At 29.5% G+C, this 9,000-nt stretch overlaps 1 protein-coding gene across 1 annotated transcript in view; it reads right to left on the bottom strand.

Annotated features, from left to right (window-relative positions):
* Nucleotides 1-9,000, bottom strand: part of LOC106686490 (protein takeout) — a 30,626-nt gene that overhangs the window by 2,767 nt on the left and 18,859 nt on the right. The window contains exons 3-5 of the mRNA XM_014429839.3: nucleotides 7,785-7,932; nucleotides 6,472-6,602; nucleotides 2,681-2,833 (exon numbers count right to left, since the gene is read on the bottom strand). Of these exons, the coding sequence (XP_014285325.1) occupies nucleotides 2,681-2,833; nucleotides 6,472-6,602; nucleotides 7,785-7,932 (432 nt within the window). The remainder of the gene's footprint in view (nucleotides 1-2,680; nucleotides 2,834-6,471; nucleotides 6,603-7,784; nucleotides 7,933-9,000) is intronic.

Raw genomic sequence — 9,000 nt, 5'->3', positions numbered from 1 at the left:
TTTTACATTTTTCTTTATCTTCTGTTAACCCTTTAAGGTTGTTATTGCCACTTGCTTATGTTACTCCCTCTTTTACCTTCTCATCTATTCTTCTCATATCATTTTCATATTCATTTCTCTCACTAGTACTTTTTTTTTTTTCTTTTTTTTCTCATTTGGGCATTTTTCTCACCTGGACACCCCCGCATTCTTATTTGAAATCATGAACTGAGACCAGAAGATCTAAGATATATTATGAAATCTTGATTAGTTAGCCCCTAATGGAAGAACTAATATTTACAATTTCAAATTGCTTTGAAAGTAATCGTAAAAATTTTGTCATTGCCACATCCAATTATATAAATTTAAAAAAAGTATGTCGTCTACCATTAGATAAATGCTCACGGGACACCTCACTGTTAATAGAAAAATAAAAAATATTTTTAAATAACATTAATTCAACTGGTTTTGGTATAATTGTTTATATTTATATAATTAGCTTATAAGATGCGATAGCATTCACTATCCTGCTTAAAATCCATACTGAGTCGCTGTACGAAGATGGACAAAATTAGCTATGGATGGCTATGAACGAACCATTAATAAATAAATATCGTATCCATGACAAGTAGGAATCAAATTATTTTAATAATAATATCGTTTTTAGAAATAAATATGAGTATTGCCCAAGAATTCAAATGGAAAATCCCTTCTAATTTTTTTATTCGTCTTGATGAATTAAACTGGTTCAACAACAAGTTAAACTCTGGCTAAAAGACTCAAGGTACAGAAGGCCAGTCGGTTCTCGCGTAAACCGGTTTGACAAAGAGATAGCAATTCCTTGGGAATTTCAGGAAATGTAAATAAAAAAAAAAATTGTTTCGACTAATTTTATGCAGAACCATCGATTTGTGCTGTTGAGCTTTTTTCGTGTAAACATTGGCCCTAATATACAAATTCAAAAACAAAAGGATAGTTAATTAAAATTAATTTAAGTGATTGATAATTTAATTGCCATAGGTTTATTTTAAAAAATCGCCCAATTAGAAAGAATAATAACACGTAAAACAATTAGGAAGAATATAGCACGTAAAAAAAAATGCAATAATAAGAAGTTAGACCTTGGTTCCTTTTGAGTAATGTAATTATTAATTAAATAATAGGATTAATTAAAAAATAATTATTATTCATGAAATGATAATTCGATTAAATAATCTTAATCCAATAACTGCATATATTTATTTCTAAAAATCATTATTCAATGAATTCATGATCATTGATCTAATTATTTATTCATTCTGAAATAAGGTTTAAAATCGATAAACTGCATTAATTAATATTAATTAGCTCTGACTATCACTATCACGACTAAAGAGGTTTAAGTATTCAGGGTCTACATTAACTAGAATGTAAAATTCTAAAATTATTTTTCAATTTGGAACTCGCGCCTTCTATCCGAAAACTTATAAATTATTAATACAAAGCTATTGTTGTTCCGTCTGTTCTATAAGGATGTGAAACAGGGTGCAATCAGCTTCTTAAGATTTTTGAAAACAAAATTTGCCTAAAAGTTTCGGAAGGGAGAAGGATGTGTTAACCGGAGAATTTAGAAGGTTATGCCATGCTGAATTCAGTAAATTTAATTCAGGTAATATTATTGCGGCGTATAAGGTTGTAGGACTTAGTAACAAACGGATCTCTATAATGTTAATAAACACTGAACCGTACCAGGAGTAGGCTGAAACGTATGAGGGGGAATCGCGGTAAGACTGATCTTATGGATTTGGGTTTGGACTTGCATCACTGGACAGGGGCATGAATAAAAAGCTTTTGTATTTCCTATTGTATTCCCAATTATTTTTATTACCTTACCTTTAGTATGGAGAGGAGGGAGTGGCGCAGAGGTAAGGCACTGTATAATTAACCCCCAACGACCCGGGTTCGAATATAGCTGTGGCAGATAATTATATATTCTATAGCCTTTAGTCAACCCAGTGGTTTCTGGAGCTCTTTTGGGGTCCACTCAGCGTGATCTTAAGAAAACCACCTCCTTGTATTACCGTTTAAAAAAGAGTAGTTCTTTACAAAGTACTGAACTCCTGACTCTTCATAAAGTTTAGCGAATCACATCGCCTTTAGTAGTAAGGAAGAAGACAAGATCGTTGCTAATGAGTTAAGACAATATATTGGAATATTCCAGTACTATGTTACTATAAATCAACCTATGATATATTACCACCTATTTTTGTCATAATTTTGTCTTCGTTTATCTGACATCTACCCTCCACCTAACCGAACTGTTGCTTTTGAAAAATCGGTTTTTACCCGAGCTGCATATCTCTGGAACTCCATTCCCTCTAACATACGGCATGTACCAACCCTTTTCTCGTTTAAATCCCTTATATTTCACTACCTTCTGCTTCACCAATCTGACCAATTATTAAATTACAGATATTTTGTAATTAACTTTTATGTTTTGTTTTTACTTAGTCAGTTTTATAATTAATCTACTTTTCTCTATGTATATATGTTATAATTAAGTTTGGCCACACATTGTGTGTTATGGCATATAAATGTTATTATAAAATTAAAACTTCCTTTCTAATTGTTCTTAAGGGACCTAGTTCCAGAATAAAAACTATTTTTCATTTCATTTCATTTATATATTTTTTTAAAAATGTATATTTTTCCTCAGACTTACCTAAGGCCTTGTTTCCGTTGAACAAGTTTTCAAAATTGAAGGTCTGCTTGGTCGGAGTGATAACAAAGTTGAAAGATTCTGCTGAGAAATGTTTCTTTCCATCCTTTCCATCGATTTCTTTTATGTCCACGGAGACAACTACATTGACTTCATCTGAAACGAGAAATCTGTTTTAATATTTTGCAGAGAATTATTTATGTATTAGATTACTAACGCATTCATATTACAAAAAATATATATTTTTAAAGTAGAAATTCTTAACGAAGAATATTTACATCTAGATTCATTTACATACTTAATCAAATCATGTGAGGTCATTTGGATTACCTTTTCAGTTATATCTCTATTTTAAGTAATTGATATCGTAAAATAATGTCTGTCGTTGCTATTGAGTTGAATTTTTCGAAGTGTTTGGACACTCTTGTAATGTTTGTCTTTTTAACATAAGCCTATACACTACTCTAAATACAAGCATGTGTCTTATTCCTTTATTGAGTCCCATTACCGGAATATATGTAGCTGAGTGGCGCGTACGAAATAAAATGTTTTGATTTGATTTAGAATTGGACGTATTCCAAAGATAGCACCGTTTACTGCGGTCACTACTTTTATTGAGGTCATCTTACAGACTTTCATAAAGCTATTGAAGTTGCTAAAAATCAACTCTAATCTATGGTACAATTTATGGAATATCTCAAACACAAAATAAAAAAATACTTTCTGTCAGATGTTCCACTATTCAAGAAAAACAGTGATAAAGGAACATAATTAATTTTATTTTAAAAAATTACAAATACAATGAGAATAGAAAACATAATAAAAATAATGTTAAAGAAATCTGGGGCGAGAGAGTTCCCATGGCGAGACCTGAGGTTTGATTTAATATCCCTCAAAATTCCAGCTAACTTCATTCTTACTTTATTTGACACTGAAAGCCTCTTCACCAAAATCTCCATCGATAAAGCACTCCAAATTGCGGACAAAAACTCGACTACAATAGAACCGCATACCACACTTAGCTTAGCCCAATGTTTTGAATCGTTTGAACTATGTTGCAAATCCGGATATCTCAGTTTTCAGGAAATTTCTTTCTTCAAACCTCAGATCTAGCCATAAGAAACTCTCTCGCCCCAGATCTCTCTAACATAGTAGTCAATGACCTCTTTAATTCCGCCATCCCTTTATTCCCCAACGACATTTCATTCACAAAATAAAAACTTAATCCGGCAATAGAATATCCGTTTCCAGATGTAAGTTTTACATCAAATAAAGTGTTCATGGACGAACACGTATATATATTCCATAAAAATATTGGTTTTAATTCTAAATATGGAACATACTATATTCGAATTATTTTATAATTAACTAATCAGGTTATATATATGTTATATTATAATACAATTTAAATTTTGCAGAGACAAAACTAATAAAATCTCATGAACTTAGAATAATTTTAGAATAAGCTTTATACCAAATAAAAAAATATACATCTATATAATACATTACAAATTTAACGAAATATATATTATTCGTGTTACCTCAACGATTTTTTATAGTGACGAAAGAGAATAAAATATCTTCTTTTATTTTTAAAATCTGAAATACAAACAACACTGACCTTCTACTAATTACTCAATCTCTAGGCATCGCATGAGTATTTCAATCTCTAAAACGTATCTTTCAATGACCTGTGGGAGCCAGCTCTTTGAAAGATAGCATTGTTCTATTAATCAGTCGAGATCGACATGAAAATCTTTAATATTTTTTCATTATTTAATTAGTTCATGACTCATCAACAACGAAGGCCGCCATTTTATCTTATTGTATATATATATATGTAAATTAGTTAGTCATAGAAAATAATTTAACGTAGTTATAACGTAATAACGTATTTATTTTTAAACAATATATTATTATTTATTCTGTTATGCAGTAGCCGTGAGTCAGCCCTGTGCGTTCGGAGGAGGCCTTCTGGGTTGAAAATCTGGTGGTTGGACGTGAACCAGAACAAACCTTGCACCGCGTTGTTCAAGAACCATTAGTTCCTTAGGAAGAACTGAATTCCTGATCCATTCATGGTTTGTAGCGGTACACATTTTTATTCTTTTTTTTTCTTTATCGTATTTATAAAAAATATTCAATTTACATTTTTTTTTTTTTAATTTCATTATTATTAGAAGATTACTTATGATTTACAATACGTTAAATGATATAATATTAAGAGTTTTTTTATTTCTGTTTTTTAAATTCAATATCTTTAATTTTAATTTCAATTAATTACGTATATAAAGAATAATTCCTCTTACTGCTGTAATAATGCCACAAGGGATTAATAGGCAATATCTCACTCATACACATATATTTTACACATAATATGTACGTAAGTATTAACCAAATATAAAAATAAAGAAGGTTACGAAAATTAATTGCTCTTTTCAGTTAATGATCTTTATTTCGTTTTTATTTTTATTTTATTTTGTTATAAGATAGTTACCATCATGATTTATGATATGATTAATAGTTTTATTATATTTGTTTAAGTAGTATTTATTTATTTTATTTTTCATATTTTTAATTCTAAACATAATTTGATGTCTATAATACTCATATTCATTTAAACATTGTACACACATAAATATTATTTGTTTTTTTTTTCTTTTGTTAATTATTGTCTTATTTTTCCCAATTTGTTATTATTAGAGATATTTTATGATGTTTCATTATTTATATTTTCTAAATTTCTTTAATTTTCACTAAGAGACTTGCTCCAAAATGAATAATGGATATTATTATTATTATTATTATTATCTTGAATAATTTTAAATGAGTATCCCTTATTATTATCTTAATGTTATAATTATTATTATGATAATTACGATATAGTTATAAATATTTAATCATAAAAATACTTAGCAAATTTAATAATTTTTAGGAAAAAATGCTGTACAATAATTATTTCTAAGTAAATAAACACTTCAATTTCTATTTTTATGATCAAGGTTTCAGATATCTGCCCTTTCACAATATCTAATTTATAATCATTAATTGTTGCATTGGCGTTATATATTTTTACAAAAATTGAGAATAACGAATTTTGTCAACTACTTTTACTTTTTTATTTAATTATTTTTTTTAGGTCAAGCCTTCCAATGAAGATCAATGCAACCATAAAATAAATATTGACTGACCCAGGTGGGAACCGAATTCACAACATTCTGGATTCTCTGAAACCCTCGCCCCAACGTGCTAAGAAATCAAGTTTATCATTTACTTTAATTTTTGAACTTTTTATTATAGGAGCAACAACGAAATTATTATGATAATCTTATCAGTAATTTAAGCCTTCTCTATTTGCTAATTTTTTTAAATATATTATAGATGACAATCCTCTATTTTAGGAAAAGGTTAAATGTATGTTAATAATTCGATAAAATGTTACATAAAAACGTAACAATTAAGTATAATAAAATTTATAGGGTCTAGATATTTAGAAATAAATATTGTACAAATAGTAAACTTTGTGCACTTGATGAATTTTGCAATAGTATCGCCTAAATTTTAAAAATAATAGATACATCTTTATAAGAGATGTCATTGAAAGGTATTGAAGGCCAGGTTCAGAAGTCGCAAATATAAAAGAATTTATTTTTTATTTTGATAATTAAATGGTGTAGGAAATTCCTATCTATACCTTTAAATAAAGATTTTTAATCATAATTTTAACTATTTGATAAAAAATAAATATGTCATAATAGTATTATGAAATATTACTATTTTAATGTTTTACGTACCAAGATGCACTTTAGAGTCTCCTTCTCCTTGGATAGGTAGCGCCAGTATCTTTCCGTCGATCTTGTACTTGCCATTGACATCCAATGTTTTACAGGTACCAGTTCCTTCTAACCTCTTCCAGTCTTTGTTTCTAAACATAAACGTTTTGTGTTATTACTTCATCTGTAAAATAGTAATATTATTAGCCATATTGACAGGCTTTTCCTCGATAGACTAAAAATCTGCTGGACCGTTTCAACCGATTTTTTCCAAAATAGTATAATTTTTCCTTTGAAGAGTTTAAAGGTATTGAATTCCTCGAGCGGACCTATTGAAATTAATTTATAAAGATAAGAGATCAATTGCGCCCAAAATTATGAAAATCACCCAAAAAATCATATGAGATCCTATTATAAATAATCAACTTATTTAAAAAAAGTACATTGTTAATGAATCGGTGCAGATTGTCATGAAAACCCCTTCTATTTTTATCTTTTTTTTTCTTCTATAGACTGGTTTCCCGATCTTTTTTAATGAGGAAATTTCCCACTAAATTATTTTTGGTGGAATGATCTCCTTGAGAGATTGTGACGTCGTCCTTGTACTTCGGCCGATTCTCTAATTTCTAGTTCTGAGTAATTTCACAATATGGCTGCATACAAGTAATTTTTTCCTATTAGTTAATGGTTTAAAGGTTTGATAATCCTATCGTGTGATTTCGGGGGCCGGGCAGATAAGATTCCATTTAATTATTTTTGTTATTGTGATCCTTGACATCAACCTGTTTTGAGCGAATGTTTTATAGGTAAGATGAGATAGGCTCTATAGGAATGATGTTGGATAATTACTTTAAAGGTAATTAAGTTGGCCATATATAAAAAAAAAAAATTCAAAATCGTCAAGGAGAAATAGGCACTTTTGAATTTTTTTTGTTTTGAGGTATTTCTTTCATATTTTCAGTTTCATCACTTGTTAAAAAAAGTTTATATATTACAGGAAATGAATTGAAGATTTTGAAAATAGCAGCAAAGGTTGTGAATCATAACGCTAAAGTAGTGAAGCTTAAACTTTTATTGGAACAAAACTTTTTGTTTCTCAGAAAAAAAATATACACTACAAATGGAGTTAGAAAGGTGAAGAGGCACTAAATTACTACCTCCTTAATTACTATCGATCACTGTTGGAAAGTCATGTCGTAAAGTACATCGAATTTTTTTATACTGATAGGAGATTTTGGCTTCATCGCCTCAAATTAAGGTGGAAATCATAATTTCATCAAATAAAATTAAAATACTATTTTTGAGCCATTGGAGGAAGAGTAGGGGCGACTTACGTTAAGGTCTTGAGGACACAAGTGCTTAATCCGGAGATGTCGGTATCCTTGAATTCCAACTTGATACTGACCGGTCCGGAACCTTGGTCGATCTTCAGCGTCAGGATCCTCAAGGGGTCCAATGGGTTCACGGCGAGTGGTTTACTTCCTGTTGATCGAATAAAATTTTAATTATATTTATTTGCTGAAAAATGAAACAAAGAAATTATCATCAGTAGGGATGTTATAAAAAACAGACATAAATCTCTGACCCTATTTCAAATATCGCCGATTGGTTATTATAATTATTTATTATTAGATATAATAATTTTCAGAATTTCATTTTTTTTTAAATATGAATTGATTATGTAATTAATTATAATTATCTGTTTTTCCACATTATTGTGGGTTGAGTATCTGAGGTGGGAGACATAAAAGTCCAACCCCCTTCAAATAATTTAATATTTAAAAATTTTCTGCCTTTTCGTGCTGTGGCCTTGGAGAACTGACTTTGAGTCTCTCTTAGCATAATAATGATTCCCCCACAGCGGAGCTTATATTATTATCGTTGGAGATACCGACATCAATAATTTCTGCTTTTTTTTTCTCTCTCTCTCTTAAATCTATAAGGAGAGAATTTGGCTAATTATGACGCACAGTATAGTCCGTAATAACTGATTAATCCAATAGAGCTCGATTATTTTTTTTTTAGTTTTAATATAGAATAAACATTTATTTTATTTTTATTTATATATCGTATATTTACATTATATAAACTAAGTTATTTTTATTTTGTAGTTTCTGGTTAGATTTGATTTCTTTTAAATATAAGTAGATGGTCAGGGTAGCGGTCAAAAAAATAAGAACAAAGAGTTTAAAACTATTTTAATGTCCGACGTTTCGCCCCACTTTGCAGGGCTTCATCAGAGCTGTTCAAAGTGAACCGTTGAACCGTTGCTTGAGTTGCTCAACTGGTTTCAAAGCTGCAAAAGCTGTTCAGCAGTTTGCTTTGAACAGCCCTGATGAAGCCCTGCAAAGTGGGGCGAAACGTCGGACATTAAAATAGTTTTAAACTCTTTGTTCTAATTTTTTTGACCGCTACCCTGACCATCTACTTATATTTAAATCTTTACGGTCAACTAAATATACACATATATAATTTGATTTCTTTTAATTTTATGTTATTCTGAAGAGACCTTGTCCCAAGTTTATTTTTATATTTATCTATATATATATA

The sequence above is a fragment of the Halyomorpha halys genome, unplaced genomic scaffold, assembly GCF_000696795.3.
Source record: "Halyomorpha halys isolate HHAL.00 unplaced genomic scaffold, Hhal_1.1 Scaffold831.1, whole genome shotgun sequence".
Lineage (NCBI taxonomy): Eukaryota > Metazoa > Arthropoda > Insecta > Hemiptera > Pentatomidae > Halyomorpha > Halyomorpha halys.
Note: the sequence above shows the minus strand (reverse complement) of the source record. Positions and strands in the feature narration are given on the sequence as shown.